At 44.7% G+C, this 20,019-nt stretch overlaps 1 protein-coding gene across 1 annotated transcript in view; it reads left to right on the top strand.

Moving 5' to 3' along the window:
* LOC103352808 (protein tweety homolog 2-like) overlaps nt 1-20,019 on the top strand; it is an 88,289-nt gene that overhangs the window by 56,623 nt on the left and 11,647 nt on the right. The window contains exons 4-8 of the mRNA XM_008275469.1: nt 388-608; nt 6,112-6,207; nt 15,336-15,408; nt 19,742-19,811; nt 19,910-19,965. Of these exons, the coding sequence (XP_008273691.1) occupies nt 388-608; nt 6,112-6,207; nt 15,336-15,408; nt 19,742-19,811; nt 19,910-19,965 (516 nt within the window). The remainder of the gene's footprint in view (nt 1-387; nt 609-6,111; nt 6,208-15,335; nt 15,409-19,741; nt 19,812-19,909; nt 19,966-20,019) is intronic.

The raw sequence follows: 20,019 nt of genomic DNA, 5'->3' as shown, positions 1-20,019 counted from the left end.
GCTTGTTGTACAGGCGATTACAGGTTTTCCAATTTTATTAAAGTAGTCAATCCAAGAAATGCAACTTTTGCTTTCCTATTGGGTTTTTTGGGGCATTATAACTTTTTTAATACCACACAAAATAATTATTTCTCTCCTAAACATGGATGCGGTGTTGCCATAGAGATGCAGGACTTTGTAATGGAGCACAAAAATGAGTCCACAGCGAGTAAAAATGTGAGATTTCTCTGCGTCAGTGGCGCTGATTGACAAGATTCTGAGTTTCTTGCTCCATGTTATTTATTTCTTAAGGGGAAAAAAGGTTTTAAGTTGCCTCACCCCCCCCAGCCGACTCTGTGACTGTGCTCAGTATTCTGCTCACCTTCCCTCCACTCTTGTTCCCTCCAGGTGACGGGCACCATGGGCAGCATGAAGAGCGGCCTGCACCAGCACCTGGCCAGGCTGGACGAGATCTTCGCCACGCGGGGCGACTACGTGCAGACGCTGCAGTTCATGCAGCAGATGGCCGACAACGTGATCAAACAGCTGCTGGGCCTGCCCGACTGGGCAGAGGCCAAAGTGGACCTGGCGTCCGTGGCCGATCAGACGGCCAACATCGAGTACTACAGGTGAGGAACGGACGTGTGGTGGGGAAGTGGGCAGCAAGTTCGTACACGGCCGCCGTGGTGGTTTATCTGCATGAGTAACACTAGCGACAGATCAGGTTTGACGTATTCATGAACGTTAGCGATACAGAGAATATGTTTTCCAGGTGCGAGCACACCAACAATCATGATCACAGGCTTCCTCCGCCGCCGAGCCTCACCGAGCAATCTGCACACTCGGTGGAATCGATAATTCATGTGTAGGTAGTCACCTTCTACTCATAATGACCTGAACATGTCACATGACATTTAGCAGATGGGATGGAACAATGCGTGCAGCGCCCACTGCTGTGAATCACGGCTCCCTCGCAGACACTCCTCCGTGGGAAGTTTGAAAATAGAAGCGTCCCATTAAATCTTCAGCAATCGTTGCATCAACCAGACCTTTTAAGTGCAGACGCTAATGACAGAGAGCGGCAGCTAACAATTACTGTATGTTAACAACTGTTATCCAAGGCCTTGTCTCATTACTGTTAAGCTCATACTCTTATCATCTCGGAGCAGAAACGGGCCCGTGGCCAATTCTTTCACTTCTTATAAAGGCTTAGTTGTGTTTCCGCCGCTACAGACAGGCTTGTGTTGTTTGTATTGATCTGTAATGCGAGTCCTCTGCCCCGCCGATGGCTCAATACCCCACGTAGCCGCATGCTAATAGAATAGACCGACTGCGAGAGGACAGCAAGCTGTTAATGGACTCATTATCACCGCCTCACACCAACAAACAGTTCTGCACGCGGCCGGGCGAGCGCGCCGCGTTTGATTGGACTTATCAAAGCTGAGGTGTCGCCGCCTGGCTGTCTGCAGTCATCCAGTCCTGTGTTTGCTCTTTAAGCTCGCTCGCCGTGTTTGTCATGTTGCAGGAATATTACGACATTGTTTTCCAGGAAAGCCTCCGTATTGCTTTTAATTGTGGCCCAGAGCTAAACTCGTCCTGTTCTTGTTCCTCGTTCGGCTCTCTAGTCAGTGTCTGGTTCTCTCTCAGATTTGGATGTTGACAACATTTTAGCTAGAAAACCCTTAAGCTCAGTAATGCTCAGGTACTTTAAGGCACCTAATTATCTAACAGCTTGTTTAATAGCTTTGGTATTTACTCTGGTAGCTCTGCTCCTCGGGAGAAGCGGCTGCCGCAGAAGTTCAACTTTAACATCGATCTGGCTGTCATCATAGTCAATACTGGCTCTGCATTTTCATTTAAACCGAAATTAAAACATACATTCTTAACCCTCTGAACCCCAACGTGTCCGAATCCTGCACCTCCATGGAAACAGCACGTCCATGGCTAGAAGTAGAGACAACTGAGAAATGTCTTCTGCGCAAAGTAATGTCATAAATCATAAAAATAGAAAAATTTAAAATTATAAAATTATCTTACAAAAGAAATTAAACCTGCCACCAACACGTACGACATATTTCCAAGTGCCCACAGGTGTTAGCAGCAGTGACAATCATCGTTCCTCTACGTAATGTGGATGTTTTACATGTTTAGTTTGTTTCAGCCGAGTTTAGCTGAAGACGTTTGTCAAAGTTGTTCTGAAGGCTGCAGAGTTTTTTCTTTCTTCTACAATCTGGTTGAACTGCAAACAGTTCATTTTTTTTTGGCACATTTTTTAATTAAACTTGTAGATCAAGTGATTTTGATGGACTATCACTCAGCTTTGGTGAATTTTTCCCACAAAACGAGACGAGCAGTTCAAGGACCGTTGAAGATCTGACAGTCTTATTGTTTCTGGTGTCATTTTGGTGATTTATTTAAGGAGAACGTGTCTTTTAGGGTTAAGAAAGTTAAATAGGATTTTATATCTCCAAGATATTTTTGTTCTATTATTCAGAATTTTATCTGAATTTATATTCAGCTGTTATCTTGTGTTTCTTTTCTGTCGCTTCTCAAAGTTATTCTTCTTGTCATTATTTTATTTTCCAATAAAATGTGCTGCAGAGTGAAAACTAAGGTCTAGAAAAGAGTTAATTAAACCTCATGATTGAGTGACTGCACCCTCAGCTGTACATAAACAGAGTTTGGCTTCAGGCCTGTGTCTGACCTCTGACCTCTCTGCAGTGGAGGTTAAAGACAGTACGATCACCGTCATTGTCTCCGGCCTCCAACACTGACCTGCTTTCTGCTACCCCACAGCTTCTTGAGGAGATGCGCTTTTGTATTATACATGCATGCAGCCCCTCCACCCCCCACGTGTATCCGTGCTTTGCTCAGTTAGACTCTTAATTGGATTAGGCGAACACAGACAAACACGGTGGCGGTGTCACCGGAGAGCCTCCCGTGCTGATGCCCCAGCCTCTTGCAGCGTACCCTGCCAAGGGGGGGAAAAGATGAAACGAGGAGAAAATAGCAAGGAGGTGGCGGCGGCGAGGGAAGACGGGCAGGGGAGAGAGAGAAAAGAGGGGCTGAAAGAGTAGAGGAGGAAGAGAGATTACAGAGAGTGACAGAGAGGGGGAGGAAAAAAGGGAAAGACAGGGGAGAGAGGCTGGGAGACGGGGGAGATGTGGGATGGATTCAGCAGAGTGATGGAAATACAGGCTGATGGCAAGTAAAAGAAATAATGAAAGCGATAACAAGAGTGTACAAAGTGATGCAGGGTGATGAATGATGCACAAAGAGAGGGAGATGATGGAAGCAAACAGAGGCCAGCGGCCCATAGATTGATAGCTCAGAGTGAAAAGGGCCAAACAGTTGCCTTCAGTTTTGTTTTTTTGCGGCGTGGAACATTCGGCCATATGGATCTGGAGCCATTCATTATTAACCATCTGGACAGGTTCGCCGTGTCCGGTCGCAGACTGGCCTCTGTTCACGTAGCAGATGGTTACACAGAGGAGGGCAACTGGGCCGCAGTAGTTACCCTCAAGCATGAACACACAATCACACCTCAGGTGACGATGGGGGGCTGCTGAGGTGAAAACAAGTGGGACACGCTCGCCTTCTGGGCTGACCTGATCCACCACGCCAGCTCATTGTTCTAAGTCATGGGCTTATTGATATAAAGGAAGATTCAATATTAGAGCCTGAACAAAAATGATGGTGTTGATGAACAATTTGATGCTAAAATATATAAATAATCAAAGTTATTCTTCTTGTCATCACTTTATTTTCCAATAAAATGTGTTGCAGAGAGAAAACTGAGGCCTAGAAAATAGATAATTAAAGCTGATGATTGAGTGTTTAAGTGACTGCACCCAGAAATGATTGACAAGGTGTGTATCAGCTGAGCATGAACAGGATTTGGCTTCAGGTCTGTGGGTGATGGTGACCTCTGACCTCTCTGCAATGGAGGCTGGATATATATATATATATGTAAATAAACCAAAAATATGTATTACTACTCGTTATGATTGGTTCATTCTTTTATTTTTCTACTGAGGTTTCTTAAATGTTTGTCCCCTTTGCTGCTGTGAATTTCTCCACTCTGAGATAAATAAAGGCACATCTTATCTAAACAATGCCCCCACTGTGGAATCAATAAAGACTTATCACATTGAATTATATTTTGTGTATGCTGTGGTTTACGACCCAGCTGTGTAGGGACGTACATCAACAGCGTACAGCTCAGTGGCGTCATTAACAACAGAGCTGCTGGGTGTTGCCAAACCAAAGAACAAAATAAAACCAAACAGAGGCTACCAGAGTTTTGATAATTAGCGAGGACACCCACATTATTTAAGAGCTGCTAACAGAATCTACATTTCTACACTAAACACCAACCCATGCCTAACTCCTAAACCAGTTATGCAGCTGCTAGCAGAAGTTCCAGAGACACGACCTGCTCCCATTAAATCCCAGCCGCCGCGACTGTGAGGCTGTAGATTTATGCTCCAGGTGTGTTGATTGCTGCAGTTTGACTGGATGACGGTGGAGGGAGCTAAGTGGTGGTCCAATCAGGTGCAGCAGGCGAAGGTGAACAAGGGCTGGAGTGCAATTAGTCTGGAGCTCCGGGCTAATCAGCTGCAATGACTGGCAGCTGGAGGGCCGGAGGGAGCTCAGGTACAGCTGAGTTCATGGAAGTTTTTCTGCTTTACATTCTGCAAAAAAAAAAAAGAAATAAAAAAGTATTGATGGGACATATACGCCCTAAACACTATATCTGTGAGGGACCAATATCAGCTGATATATCAATCCAATATATATCAGTTTCATTTTTACAGTTTGAGTTTCACTTTTTTATAGTTTAGTTTTATTTCCGATGAATTCCAAGAAAATTATTCTCACCAGAGTACAAACCAGGGCCCACTTGCAACACAACAGACTCCTGCAAATCAAAAATACCACTACAGCAGCACTCCAGGTCCATTACTAACTCCATACTGTGAATATTTCTTTATTTTCCGGGACGACAGGATGGCAGCAGTCGTACACATCTGGTGTAAAATCAGAAATAACACTTGCTGCTGCATCTGCAAGTACTTTGAGGTTACAGCTTTGACTGCTTGTATTTTTGGGCACAATATTCATTTGCAACTTTTGTGAGATGAAATAAATAAATGCTTTTTTTGCTCTGCTAGATTCTGTTACCTTTAGCGAGCTAATTGCTAGCAAAAAAAACTCATGATTAAAAATGAGAGACATGTAGAAAGGTCTTAAATGTGCCCTTGAAGGCTGGTACATAAAGCAAAAAGACGACAACAAAGTGATGGGCAGCATTAAGGGCATTTGTACAATATGAAAACTAAAGAAAAATGAGTTTGACAGCCAGCAGAAGTTAGAAACTGTTTGAGAAATAAGTATTGAGTGGAGTTGCTGCAGTGTAAACTTCTACACAGTGGATCAAGACCAGGTCAGAACCTCCAACAACAGGCTAAACCCTGATCTGGCTCGGTTCTCATGGTGCACGTCTCGGCCGTGAACACAACTTTTCGAGGCGTGAACCTGTCGTAATTAGAAAACGGCTAATAGTTGGCTTTTAAAGTCTCTTCCTAGTCGTTGATTGAACCCGTTTCTACATATAGAACGACATGTTTAGTTCTTAATAATCCTGTTCAGCTTAGATGTACCTCGACACTGTTGCTTCCTGTATAAGTCTTTCTCCACCCACATGTTCACTATTTGCTGCAGCTTCAGCACACCAGCTCGCCTATATTTCCCGCTCAGACACTAGAGAACCACCTAACGAACCTCAGATGTCAGAACCATGGTGTTGATTTTGCTTATTTTGCTCCTGATGTGTCTTCCAGTATATAAAAACCACCGTATAAACATGTTCCCAACATAACAAAGGGCTCTTTAAAGCCAGGTCACTATGGTAACGCCATTAATTAAGCTAATTATCTGTGTTAGCTTAGGTTGATGCTCACATTTAGGCGGTTAAATTCGCTGTTTTACTAGCTGAGCTGTTGTTGCTGCCGGGGACGGTGGTGAAAACTGCAGGAATACAAGCTAAACGTAATCCACCTCCCCGGAGCTTTTGTTAATGCCGGCCTTCGCCAGCAGCGCTTTAATGTTCTGGTCTGTCTGTGTCTGCAGGTGGTTCACCTACCTGCTGCTCCTCATCCTGGACCTGATCATCTGCCTGCTGGCCTGTCTGGGGCTGGCCAAGCAGTCCCGCTGGCTGCTCACCACGTGAGTCTAATATGTCCTGTAAAACGGGGCCATTTACAGAAAAAAAAAGAAGCAGAAATCAGCTCCATTTTCATGCTTTTTTATGTGACAGTTTACTGCCTTGCACTGCTGGAAGAAGGGGAGTGAAGAGGCAGGAGCTCTGAGAGGAGGAGTGGATTCAGAGACTAGCAGACTAAATCACAACTAATTAACTAAGAGGAAACAAAATGTGATTGTTTGTTAAAATGCAGATTCGGTTTGTCCAGATGTTATCACAAAGCTCCAAACCAAACGCTTGATTGTTCCTCGTGCGCTCCGGTGACGAAAACCAGACCGAGTTGCGTAACTCCAAAACCAGCTAACTAAAGACCAGCTGCGTTCAAGAGGTGGAAAGTTTTCAAAACTGGACTTTTCTACACCCACTCATCCACATCTCGTTATCCTGATGAAGACTGTTTTTATTTACGAGTGGGAAATAATCCTGGCAGTGTGAATGGTAATCACCTAATAGGCCGCGCAGGAGGGAGACATCTGATCAGTTCTGAGTTTAAAATAAATAAATACATAAAATTACATGAGTTAGTATGAGTCGGTGTTAACAGAAGGAGCTGGAGGCACGGTTTGCTTCCCTTCCCATGAGAAACCGCCTGCGAGCGAGGCGGCTAAGCGCCGGATCACATCCTTGTACAAACACCGCTCCGCTAGCCCTGTTGTGTTTCACCGTTTGCCTTTTAGCGTTGCCAGCAGTGGAGCGAGCTCGCTCACAGTGTTGCCGTCTCAGTGGCTTCGCTCTACAAATTGGATCGGAGGGCTGCGGAGAGATGGGAGCGCAGCCATTTGATGCTATCGACGGTATAACTTCCTGACGATTGTTATTCCAGTTTAACACTTGACCTGTTTTAAATAGCTCTGGAATTGCATTCGATAACAGACAGACACACACACACACACACACTGTGCATTGTGTCTCCGGAGCTTTGTGTGATTAAATATTTAGCTTTGTATTTTTAGCCGTTTTTGCACTTGAATATTTTATTGATTTTACCTTTTACAAGTGACAAGAAAACAAAATAAATAATAAATAAAGTCACGGCAGGTGTTTTAACCGCACATGCCTCTCACAATAGTATCATAAATATGTTTCGTAGTTTGTTTGACTTTTAAAAGTTGGAATTATGACCCAATAAACACTCGCTGTTGTGACACTCATGTGACGCTTGTACACAAACGCTGCACTGTGTGTGTGTATTTTTGGATATTTTTTTTGCTGTAAAAGGAGCTTTCAAAGGGCATGAAATCCATCCTGGCCTCCATTCATTCAGCCGAGCATCCTTCTGTCTCTCTCGATCAGTCGGTTCGGGGTGTGAGCGGCGCTAAACTTGGCCTACTAACCACAAACCCGCCTCCCAACCCCCCCCCTCCATGCGCTCACAAGATGAGTCAGTGTCAGGACTGTCTGGCTTCCCAAGGGACGCTCTCTTCCATGCGAGTGGAAGTTGTTAGAGGCAAATTACACTCTGGAGGCCCACCAACTCTTTCTGGTGCTCGCAACCGGCTGGCTGGGTGTTACCATGACACACAGCTAGAGCTCGGACAAGAAGCTACGCCCACAGACGGGGAGACACATCCATAAACGTTGCCGTCAGCAGTTTTTATTTCTTTTCGGAGTGTTTGTTTTTCTGGACAGGCATGTTGCTGTTTTAATGCCTTAAGCGTGGAAAACAAATTTGAATCCACCTCCACTGTATTGGGGTGGTGGCAGAAAACTGGCATCTCAAAGCCCGAGCACATTACACAGCAACTATTAGGTGAATTCAATCTTGAAATGTCATAAAGTGAAGACCGAATCAGCCTTTTTAAGAGCTTAACTTTATGGATTGCCACCGCCTGTGTGTGTCCCAAAAGTGAAGTAAAGGACGGAGGAAAAATCATTTCCCTGGATGGCAGAAATCATTAGAGCTGTCGTGAGCAGGGATATACAGCAAGAAGTGAACTGGTAGCTGTGTGGAAAGTAATAAACAGTTTTACAGGGGAGGGGTGGGGAGGGAAGGCCAGTGCTGCTCAGGTAACCTTGAAAGTCCAGATTATGAAGTGCCCAGGATAAATCTGTGAGGAAATGCGAAAAAAGTTAGCACAGCTCATGTCTGCATCCTCACACCGTGACTCACTGGAGCTCAACACGCCCTTTTAATCATGACAAAGTAATTAAGTTCCTCTTTTTTTTTTGCTTATATGTGTCTCAGCCGGCTTCAGAAGCATGACAAACAAAGGGGGTGGCACAGAGATAAAGCAAGAAACCAATTATTAATTTGCAAATCAGCATTCTTGGCAACTAGGCAAGAGTGTTGGTGCACAAAGAGAACTGTATAACCAAGAGCGTGGCACATAAGGAGCAGAGTTTTTGCTTTCTCTTTCCGTCAGGCAACAAGTGAGGCATGTTTTTATTCAAGGAACACTGGGCCACGCCGTCTGCAGCACAAAACACAAAGGACTCGTCCACATGTACGCATGGGACTTTTCCTCCATCCACAGGAATACACCAAAACCCAACTGAAGCTCTCTCAAGAGGGCGACGCAACCTCAACCCTCAGCCCATGTTGGCCGGTCAGAAGCTTAAAAAAAGCTGCTTCTGCTTTTGATTAGTGATCAGCACAGAAGGAGGGAACGTTATGTCTGTGCTGACGATGTCCTGAACCAGATGTTCACAGGGATTTTTAGCCGATCGATATGTTCTCACACCTGTGCCCGAGTCCATGTTTGCGCTTGTTGTCGCATGTAAATGTGAAAAAGTTGCCGTCAGAAAGTCTACTGACATGCAGGAACCCTGTCCGAGTGTTTCCAAGCTGAATTAAACACCTGGCCTGGTCGTGGAAGCCTTAAGAAGTCTTTGTCATGGTGCACCTTTATTTGCTGAAGCCCCACTAAGCTCGCTGCTTGCCAACGCACAGTAAACAGTAAGAGGCTCCACCTGGTGGCACAACGAGGTACTGCAACTAATCTACAGTACTTGAAGTGAGTGTTATCTATGTTAAAACAAAGTCCTGTTGTGGACTGCACCAACACTATTTTGGTCACACCATCCATTGCACATGTAAACAATATGAAAAAACATCATGTACTCTTTAATCACAACCCAAAAATCGATGCTAATTGAGTATCTGCACATCCTCACCCTGAAAAGAAGTTCACAGAAGAATAGTTTTCCATGACCTAAAACTTTATATCTGTGTGTGTGAACCAAAGGCAGACAGAGCTGGGTTTTAAATTATACTTGTGCATGTGTGAACAAGGCCAGAGACCAGCAGCTAAATGAGGCAGGGTCATCACATATACTAGTAATGTTTTAACACCAGTAACACTTTAAAGAAACATGAAGTTCTCTGGATTATGCTCGTGTGGCTGCAGTGAAGGAATATTTTTAATGAACGTAGCATCTACCAGTTCCTACACTGCATGACTCGTCTTTTTATTGTCATTTTGGTTAAATGTTAAAACAGTAACATGAAGCATGAGAACAGACTTGTTTTACTTTATTTCAACATTTAACCAATCGTTCCCTATTTTTAACCCCAAGTGCTTTTTTGTTGCCTAAACCAAACCACAAGCAGCGCTCAGGAAGTGGGTGTACAAAGCAGAGAACTTTGCTTTGTGCACCCACAATCCACCCCCGCCATTTCCCTACAGCTTGTGAGCGGTAAAAAAAAATCATAACACTTTTTACTCTCACAAAAAAAAAGAAGCAAGTCAATGCCACTGAACATAATCCACCCCACAATTATGTTGCCCTAAAAATACCCCAGTCAACTAACTCAACACGGAGCAGTTACGTAAATGTAGGATGTGTACAGCAATGATGTTTGACATTTACACCCCACACATTAAGCATCGACTCAGCGGGGACTGGGAGGTGATGAGACTAATTTGCCTCCCAAAGGGGAATCTACATTCAGAGCCTACAGGTGGATGCTGCGATGGGGGAGGTGGGGCTTTTGAAACGCTGACAGCAGCAGTGTCAGCGAGCGACGGTGTAGCTTTCAAGTCAGTGTCATGTGCAGGGATGTGGCAAAGAAACGAGCAGAGCGCTGACACTCCGTGATCAAAAGAGTGTGTTGGATGTATGTTGCGGTGAGACGAACACGTCGTGTGAGTGTTACAGCAAACCCGAGCCGGGCTGCCTGAAGTGGCTCACAGGATTTGCCTCGTATTTGGCAAAGTAAAAGTTTATGTAAATGCTTGATTCTGGGACACGTGACTGAGGCAGGCCACACAGAGATTGACATCAACTTATCCAGGACTGTTGGGAAGCTATGTCTATGGAGATTCTTAGTCATTCAGGTTATGGGATAACCACTACTAAGAGCTTCAGTAGAATGCAACTGGACATCCCTTTTTGGTTTTTCACTTCTCTATTTGAAAGGGGGGGTTAACCATCACTTGTCAGGTGCTTGTGATGCAGTCTCCACCCAGAAAGATTCCCTACAATTAACATCTTGAGCCATCCCTGACCTTGCCGTTTCACAACTATTCGCACCTTAAGGAATGTGAGTCTTAATGGATCATTAATCAGTAGCCATATGGGTGGGGCGTGACAATATGTCTCCCCATTGGTTAGTCAGCTAGAACTGAGGAAACCTCTTGGTTGAAAAGTGAAGTGTCTTCAAGTCCAGTTGCCTTTGGCGGAAGCTCTTAGATATTGGGGTGATAACTAAAGTGTGGGTAACTCCACAGATAATATCAATACAGTGGCAGATAATCATCCCCTGTGTGGTTTTTACAAAGATAATCATGTGTTGTAGGGTTGTATTTTAGTTAAATCATTTGTTGGTTTGACCAAATTGCAAAAAAAATGCTTGAATCCTGGACATTCAAATTATTCTGTCCAGCCAAGCCCTATGCATTCATGGTGTTCCACAGGGAAGTGTACTAGGGCCTTTTTACTTTATTAGCATTAACATTATCCCCATAATATCTTAAATCATCCCTCATCTGGCAAGTTCACAACTATTCACAACAGGAATGTGAGTCTTAATGGGCCATTGTGAGCATCATTAATAAACCAGTAGCCACGTGTGTTGGAAGTGACAGTATGCTCGTATGCATCTGGAACCCCCATCAGTCAGTCAATTAGAACTATCAAAGCCTGTCGGATCAGAGTTGAAACATCTTGAAGAAGTAGAAAGAGAAGTCCAGTTGCCTTTGACGAAAGCTCTTTGCTTTTGGGGAGTTTCTGGAAGCAAAGATAACTTTATTGCCAATATAGTGGCAGATAATCATCCCACATGTGCTTTTTTAAAAAAGACGTGCAATTGATATATTTTACCTTCAAATGTTCCTTGATTCAACTAAATTGCAATAAAATGCTTGAATCCTTTGACATCTCAGTTCCAAATTATCCTGTCCAATCAAGATTTATGGAGTCCCACAGGGAAGCATGCTGGAGCCTTTTTCCTTTTACAGATACAGAGGAAGATAAATGACCTTCCAGCACAGTATCCTCGGTGCAGAATCCATATGTACAGAGATGACACAGGTCTTTAATATTGAATGAATCAACAGAAGTGTTCACTACAGTCCAGAATCTGTAAATCCAGGTCACAGGTTTTTATTTGAAAAAAAAAAACTCAAGATGAGAGGCAGGTAGTTTGATGTTTTATTAACATGCAGCTCTTCAAACTTTGAAGAGACGGCACAAAGCTCTTGGAGGATGCGGCAAGTATGCAGTTACTTCCAGTATACAGTACACAGAGTCAGTGTACAGTACACAGAGTCAGCATACACAGTGTATTATAATTGTGCTGTTAGTCAAACGTGAATCAGCCAAACACTCATTATTTCAGTGAAGTCCATATGGCCACCACTGTCTTCATAATTAAGCAATACTGGACGTCGGAAGTCGCAATCTGAGAAAACTGCGACGATTTAGACACGTAAACACAATACAGTGTATAATGAGGTTCATTCAGAGTCAGTCACTAATGGTCTCTGAGACGGAAATCACAAGGCAGGAGCCAAAATTGGAAGCTGAGTGAAAGATGTGATTATTATGACAAGCTAATTGGCATTGGCGGTGAGTTCCCAGGTCTCCTGCGTTTCTGCTTTGAGGGTCACGTCACTTTCATTTCGCTGGGTTTTAATTAGAAAGTATAATGACGGTTTGTATAATGATGGCAAAGGCTCCATATCTTCTCTTTTCTTTTCTATAGACTGGATACAACTGCAAGTTTACAGCAAAAGATTTTTTTTTCTTTTTCCCAGTTGAGAGCGAAAATCTTCTTCCCACTCTGATTTAATTCAGAGCGACTTGACCTCATCCGTGAGTGCTTTTGCCGGCATCATTTGCCGCGCTCATTGGCCTCTGCAACTTTTTTTTCCACTTGATGTGCTTTGTGTCAGGTTCACACCCGATTTCCCTGCGATTCTCTCAGTGAGTCTCTACCGGAGCACAAAACTGAACGCAGAGGCTGGGAGGTGAGCTGCCGGCACTGAGGGGGCGATCGCAAGACGTCGCTCCTGTTCGTCTGGTCACTCGGTGTCACGATTGTTTAAAGTAGCGAGCGTAGTCCGCTATCGCCCAGCAACTGTCAGACAGGCACGGTCTGGCAGAAACGTAGGTCAGCGATCCCCAACTTTATTTTTTTATTCACAGCAGAGTGCTCTTCATGTGTCCTTTATAACAGTGTGAACAAAAGCTCAACGAAACTTTAAACTTTCATTTGTATTGCATGAGAAAAAAAAAGAATAAATTATCCCTTGAAACAGAAACGGCCCCGAGACACTGGCAGGGTAAACACATGCGGAGACGTTACTGCGGTTAACCAGTGAGACAGTAAAGCAACTTTTGCATCAGTTCTGCTTTTCGATTTTAAATTAAGATAAGCAGCCTGTGAAGCCTCACTCTCTTTCCTATCTCGCTAAGTGTCAGGGATCAGCGAGGGCTCCGTATCAGACAGGAGACAAGCTACAAGAGGAGGGAGAAAAAAAACTGATTCGAAGGCAGGAGGCATTGAATTAGATAGTGCAGAGAGGGCCGTGGGAATACAGAGGGAGAGAACGATAAAGGAAAGAAAGGACAGAAGTGGAGGCTTGTAAGTTCAGTATTGGGAGCTTGAATGGATTAACTGGGGAGGAAACAGGAAAAAAAAAAAAATCATTTCAACGCTGAAAAGTGCCACAGCGGTCGAATCAGCAGACGTTTATCGCATTTTCTGGAGATTATTTCACCTAACGAGACCCGATCCCGTCGTCTTTCAATAGACATCGATCTCCTTCTGTCGTACGGCATCGACACAGACTAATACATGGCCCTGGCTGCACTACTGCATCCCCAGATCTCTCGACTCCCCCCCCCGCTTACGGCCACATGCATCTGATGTCATTTTCTGATAAATCGTGGGAGAGGGAGTCCGCTGCACAAAAACCACATTTTCACGTCCTCGTGGGTGCAGGAACACCCATCCACCCGGGGGGCTGCAATCAGATGTAGGTCAATGGAGCGGATAAGCAATGCTGCTCGTTCCTCGGTTCGCGCCGCCGCCGCCGCCGCCGCCGCCGCTGCCGCCGCTGCAGCTGCATGTCGAGGCCGAAAGAATCGACTCCACAGAAATAAACATGACCTCTGACTCGTTGTGCCGATGACGAGCCAGTGAGTTCAGCAGTCCTTCCCGTCAGTAACGCGAGCTTGCTGGGAAAATGACTCAGCGTCACCGTGCACTCCCTCCGATGACTTGCTTGTGTAACTTTTCCAGTTTATTTTAATATTTTCTGAGGAAGAAGTGCTGCGTCAGATCGAGAACGCCGGCATCGATGGAGCAAAAATATAAAAATGAAAACTCAGGTGCTCTTCAAGGATAAGGCCAGTGGTCAAGTAGCGATGAAAGAATAATGACCGTTCTTATTAGTAGTGGAAGCACACAGCATTAGGCTGCAAAGTACCCGAGGCACTCTGGTTTCAGATATAAAAATCCTTTATTAATATGTGGATTACATGGATTATCCTTGTATTAATAAAAGGATTTTTATGTTTGAAATCAGAGTGCCTCGGATACTTTTTGGATTGCTGACCGCTACGGAGGACTTCTATTTATAAGAAGTGGGACAGTTGCTGCTTTTTCAAAAATAAAAAAGCTCTTTGCCTTCATGTGTCCACCTCTAAACGTCATGTAGACGAGTCAGCAAAGAGCGTTCAGCAGCTAAATGACATGTTTTCTGTTGCTAGAGAGCAAAATAGGGATAAAAGAGTCTGACATTAGCTGCTCGTAAACACAAAAATAAGAGAAAATTAGGCCAGAAACTGTAAAAACAGAAAGATTCTCCAGATTTTCAGGTGTCCACATGTGGATGTTTCATTAAAACGACTTTATTCCGTGTGTCTCGTTTCAAAATTCAATCTTCTCAGCTTACAATTAAATCAGCTGACCAACATTCACGTGACCATAAGTCAGAGATTTCTCAGGTGAACTGCAGGCAGTGTTTTCATGTAGCGACAAGAGAGAGTAAAATAAAACATGTTTGAATGATAAAATAAATGCAGCATGGCTCAGAAATGTAGAGAAGAGCAAGTTGTTGGAGGATACATTCAGCACGGGGAAATAACTTTCCAGAGCTGTGTGAAAAACATCTGGTTTGAATAGAAAAATGTGAAAATGTTTTGTATGTGGAGCCCCCATGTTTGTGTTGGTAGCACTTGTTCATGTTGATTCCAGAGTAAACAAAGAAACTCAGCTTTTGTTCTTTTTATTTATTCTTTAATAATTTATGGCATCAAAACTGTGTCATGCTGCAGAGAAGTCATGTTTGTGTTCCGTCTACTTCTAGTCGTGATGTTTCTATAGAGGTGCACGACTTTATGTTACAGTAAAACAAAAAAATAAAAAATAAAAAGAGCCCACAGACAGTAAAAAACAGGGTTAAACTTCAGGTATGTCCTGGTTTTCTATCAGTGGGATTTAAGAATAGACCGGCTTTAATCAATGCAAATGATTGTGAGGAACTTGCGGCAAAGAGGGCCAAGCGTTGTGAATAATGCATTCGTTGGTTTGGATAAATGGCGCAATCAGCCTCCGTGTCCCGGTTTCCTGCAGCTCCGGTTCGTCAACATGAACACGTTGTTGTTGTAACGAGCTGCCGTCTCACCGTCTGTGTCTCTGCAGGATGATGGTGTTCGGAGTGCTGACGCTGGTCCTGAGCTGGACGTCGCTGGGAGCCGACCTGGCCACCGCCGTGGTGAGCTGCCTCCTCACCCCCGACTCACCCCTGACTTACCCCAACTTACCCCCTGACTTATCCGGAACTCACCCCCTACTGACCCCCTGACTTACCCCCAACTTATTCCCTGACTCATCCCTGACTTGCTCCCTGACTTACCCTCGACTTACACCTGACTTACCCCCGACTTATCCCCTGACTCACCCGTGACTTGCCCCGACTTACACCCTGACCTATTCCTGACCTGCCCCCCGACTTGCCCCCGACTTGCCCCCGACCTATTCTTGACTTACCCCTGACTTAGCCCCTGACTTATCCCTGACTCCCCTCGACTTACCCCTAACTTACCTACTGACTAACCCCCAACTTACCCCTAAGCTAGCCCCTGACTTAGCCCCTGACTTACCCCCGACTTACCCTCAACTTATTCCCTGACTTACCCCCTGACTCACTCCCTGATTTATCCTTGACTCACCCCCGACTTTACCCCCTGATTTACCCCCTGACTCACCCCAACTTTACCCCCGATTTACCCCTGACTTACCCCTGGTGGGCAGTCAGTTCCTATCCTACCTGACAGTGATGACAATCTGCTGTAACTCTGACAATGTCTTCCACAGGATGAGGGAGAAGTGGATGATTATACTCTGCATACATTTGGCAGAACTTTAGTTTAAAAACCGATCCGTTACAAGAGGAGCGACTGACTCACAGCCATCAGTCACTTCCATTCCAAACTCTGCATGCATTAGCCGCACACCTACTAATTAGCGGTTTCTTTAACGATAAGCTTTTCTGTAAACTCAGGTGAGCGGAGCCCTTGCAGCCACATACTGTCATCTAAAAAACGGTTTTAGCGCCTTCACACCACCCGATCACAACTTCCTCTGATCTCGCTTGTCTGTCTGTCGCCTCGTGCGCTTTTGATCTCTGCCGTCAGACGGCGCGTCGCTAAAAATAGGCCGACAAAAGAACAGAATCCCAGAACCCAAACCTTGTCAGCGCCGTTACACGAGCCTGAATAAGTTGATTCAAAGTCAGGGATCATGACAACAGGAATCCAATCGCAGCCTTTTAAAGCCGATCATCCTGAACAGGTGAATGATTTCAGGTCTGCCACCCAAAGTGTTTGATGTGTTGGTGTGAAAACAGAGAGAAGCATTTGAAAGAATTAATATGAGTCGGTAGAACGCTGGGGTTTGACTCAACGGCCTCAGTGTTCCTCAGGTTGGGTATTGACTCGGGGCTGTAGAGGACTGTTTACACGAGATGATGAGCATCTCACAGAAAGCAGCAGAAGTTACACACTTGTTTTTTTATCTTCCAGTTTAATGTCTCCTTGACGAGCCTCGATGTGGATCGATAGCGGAAGATAGCAACGACAGTCAGGACGGACAGCCCCGAAAATGTTCAATACACAAAAAAAACAGCTTTATCGCAAAAAACACACGCAGGATTTCACATTTAATCAGCCTGCAGGTTGGGTGCAAATGGAAATATGCATGTAAGGATCCAGCTATAGGGTGGTTAGCACCGTCGCCTCACAGCTAGAAGGTCGCCGGTTCGCGTCCCAGTGAGGACACCCAGGATCTTTCTGCGTGGAGTCTCCATGTTCTCCCCGTGCAGCGTGGGTTCTCTCCGGGTTCTTCCTCCCACAGTCCAGAAACATGTTGAGGTTAATTGGTGATTCTAAATTGTCCGTAGGTGTGAATGTGAGTGTGCTTGGTTGTCTGTCTCTAAGTGTAGCCCTGTGATAGACTGGTGACCTGTCCAGGTGCCTTCACCCTGAGTCAGCTGGGATAGACTCCAGCCCCCCCTAGTGAGGATTTTGTATAGAAGTGTATAGGAAGTGGCGACGGGATAACTCAGCATCAAAAGGCGTTCCGCTCTGGAGAACACGAACATCCGCCGCAAATGTCATAATAATCCAGCCATTAACTTCCTGCGATAAAAAGTTGAGCCTCAGGGCAGCTGTTTAAGGACAGCATCCAATAAATTACACGCTAACCTTTCCGTTACATTTACATATTGTTCAAATGGGAATTGTTGCCTTCGGGAAGCGGCGGAGGAGAAGGTCAGGAGGGTTCCTGATGGTGGTCACCTCCACTCGGTGGGACTTCACTTTACAGAGACTCTGGGGTTTTTTTGCCCCCTCGGCGTGGCGTCGGCCGGTTATGTAACCTGTTTGGTTGAGGCCCACTCTGGCTGCTCTGTGAGGTTGAAGTCCACTGAGAGTAAACATCACGATGGCAGTGAGCAGATATAACGGGAATAAAGTGCACCAGTTCCTGTGACGTTGCTTTTGAATTGTGGCTCAACAGAAATACAAAAAAACAAACACACAAGCATGATGGGAGTCGTGAACTAATATTTAGTTGAACAACCCTTAGAGCCAATCACTGCCATCAGCTGTTTCCTGTAACTCTCAGTCAGATTTCTGCACCTGTTGACAGGTGTTCTGACCCACTGCTCATCAGCAAAGTGCTCTCATGTGTCTGGGACAGTTTTTTTTTTTTTTGTAATTCTTCTTTTCAACCACAATTCAAAAGCAATGTCTTATTTCACCAAATTATAATTTAGCAAATTTTTATTTATTATTACTTTTTTCAGTTTCTAGTTATTTGAGTGACTATTATGAATTTAGCCTTTTCTTTAATGGAAGGGGAGGAAGACATCTGAGGACGACGGTGCACATTTTTACTCACTTTTTCGAATTTTCACTGCCGTATAAATTTCAGAATTTCTGGGGGAAAAAAATCTATCTTGTTTTTGTTTTTTTATAGAAAAAAAGAAAATGTTGTGCATGTTAATTATAGATTTTTCAAGTGCCCAAAGCTATTAACAATACAGGAAAAATAAACAAAATAGTGACATGTTACAGACATTTAACTGCTTACCTACTAAACACAGCCTGCAGTTCAACCCAGTTCAGCCCAAAAGCCCCTGAATTTTAGCCACTAGACTGTTGGTCACAGCTGAGTCACTCATAGCTTTGTGATTGTGGCGAAGAACACAGAATTTTTTATTTTTTACAGCATCTAGTCAGTGCAAAAGGTTTATTTTTGACCATTTTTTAAAAATGAGGCAATAAAATTTAATCTATCCAATGGAACAGCATGTCACAGATTAGTACTTCTAACAATTCGCTTTATTTTTAATGTTTCTGACTCTAATAAATGGTAATTTTGTCAAAAACATCCTGATTTTAGTCTCATGTAGACTTTTTTTCCCCCCAGCAGAGCGGCAGATGATAGACGAGTAGTTCAAGGACTGCCAGGAAGTTAAAAACCCAACGATTCTCTCTGTTCTCACACCTCCTGGCTCTGATGAATGGTGTAATTTTGGCCATTTTGTATTTTAAACAGACTGCTTTGGGGTTCAGAGGATTGAATCGATGGGCTGTTGTCAGCATCAGCTGACTGGTAGAAGAAACCAGAGCTCCTGTTTGTGAGCCACGGTGGAGCTTTAACCGTCACAGAGCCCAAACACACTAACCCCCGACCGAGGGCTGGATGTGGGGCTGCACTTTGGAAATCCATCCATCCATTATCTCTACACCTTAATCCTCACTAGGGTCGCGGTGGGCTGGAGTCTCTCCCAGCTGACTCAGGGTGAAGGCAGCTTCACCTGGACAGGTCGCCACTTGGAAATGAGAATCAGTTTTGCTGCCGCGTTCCAATCACGTCCGAACCCATCTGGAGAGAGAACCTCCACGGCTCTGTTTGTTTGCTGCAGTCTGTGTTTACAGGTGTGTGTGTGTGTGTGTGGCGGATGCGTCGCTGACTGACAGATGTTTGTGTATCTGCGAGGGGAATCTTCACATTGTGGGCTACAATTAGATTAGCGCCTGAACACACAGTAAATAAACGCACACACACCCCTTTCGCAGAACTCCTAATTACCAGCAGCGGGTAGTCAGATCTGTGAGAGTGAGTCGCTGCCGTCCCTCCAGGAATTCTAACAGACTTGCTCCTGAATCGCAGAGCTCCTCGGTATCAAACAAACCGGCTCGGCTTTTTTTGCTTAATCCCATCTTGTGTGTGCGGCTCATTAACGAAGCCCCTCAGAGAAGGCAGAGCAACTGTCTGTCCTGAGCCCTGGGGGATGCTCAGCATTCAGACGGCACCAGTTCGGAGGAGACTCATGGTTGTTTTGTTGTTGTTTTTTTTTTCATCCTCACCCAGGATTCTTGTTGTGGTTGTGAGTGACAGAATTGTCTAGACGTGTTAGCGTGGATCATCAGCCTTTATTCACCTGCTGGTTTAAAGACTTCCAGAGGTGTTAACAAAATATTAGCTGGATTATTTAGTGTTTTAACCCCTTCTCTCTTCTCTCTCCTGTCGTGTCTCAGGGAACGAGTGATTTCTGCGTGTCCCCCGACAAGTACGTCATGAGTCAGACGAAGGGCATCATCGGCGCTGGTGAGCTTCACCGTCAGTCACGAGAACACGAAGCCGCGGCCGAGACATGAACTGTTAAACTGATGAAATGCGTTTCTGTCTGCTGTCCTGCTCCACAGATATTGTCCATTACTACATTTACTGCAACCAGACCCTCTCCAACCCCTTCCAGCAGGTAGGAAATGGGACACTTGTGCAGACAAAGTGGGATGCATCTTTGGTTAAAACA

The sequence above is a fragment of the Stegastes partitus genome, unplaced genomic scaffold (genome assembly GCF_000690725.1).
Source record: "Stegastes partitus isolate 25-593 unplaced genomic scaffold, Stegastes_partitus-1.0.2 Scaffold52, whole genome shotgun sequence".
In the NCBI taxonomy this organism is placed as follows: domain Eukaryota; kingdom Metazoa; phylum Chordata; class Actinopteri; family Pomacentridae; genus Stegastes; species Stegastes partitus.
Note: the sequence above shows the minus strand (reverse complement) of the source record. Positions and strands in the feature narration are given on the sequence as shown.